The sequence below is a fragment of the Chaetura pelagica genome, unplaced genomic scaffold, assembly GCF_000747805.2.
Source record: "Chaetura pelagica isolate M959 unplaced genomic scaffold, ChaPel_1.0 scaffold344, whole genome shotgun sequence".
NCBI lineage: Eukaryota > Metazoa > Chordata > Aves > Apodiformes > Apodidae > Chaetura > Chaetura pelagica.
This window is the reverse complement of record NW_009953098.1, coordinates 5,359,177-5,359,694: the sequence shown is the minus strand read 5'-3', so window position 1 is coordinate 5,359,694 and position 518 is coordinate 5,359,177. Positions and strand designations below refer to the sequence as shown.

Genomic DNA, 518 nt, shown 5'->3' with positions numbered 1-518 from the left:
CGCTGCGGCCCCGCCAGACCAGCCCTGTGTGACCCGCACCGTTTCCAGCACCGACCCAACCACTGCCCCTGCCAGCTACCGGGAAGAAAATTCTCGGTTCCAGCCCAAAGCGGCACAACTGGCTGTGCTGCACTTCCTGCTTCCACACAGAGCTTTTCCCAGGGGGAAACAATACCCTTTCTGCCTTCCTTCAGTTCCCTTTGGGAACAAAGCACGTGCGCTGCCGGGCCCGGCCCTTCCCTCCGGCGTGACCCCATCGGTGCCCGCGGGGAGGCGGCTCCAGAGACGGGCCCGGGACAGACCCGCTGCCTTCGCGGGAACCGAAAGGAAATAATAAAAACACTGCGTTCCCGCCTGCTCTGAAATCCTCTCGTTCCTGGCCTTTCCTGCTCTTACCCAGCAAGAAACGGATGAGCCCCCTCGGTGCTTGTCAGGAGGCTTTTCCTCAGCGCCTCTAGGCGGGCGGGAACCCTGGTGTCCCTGCCGGTTGGGAACAAGGAACCCCGGTAACCCCGGTG

General features: G+C 62.9%; 1 protein-coding gene across 1 annotated transcript in view; it reads right to left on the bottom strand.

Annotated features, from left to right (window-relative positions):
* Nucleotides 1-257, bottom strand: part of UBE2A (ubiquitin-conjugating enzyme E2A) — a 9,234-nt gene extending 8,977 nt beyond the window's left edge. The window contains exon 1 of the mRNA XM_009997220.1: nucleotides 253-257. Coding sequence (XP_009995522.1) covers nucleotides 253-257 — 5 coding nt within the window. The remainder of the gene's footprint in view (nucleotides 1-252) is intronic.
* Between the last annotated feature and the right edge of the window lie 261 nt (nucleotides 258-518).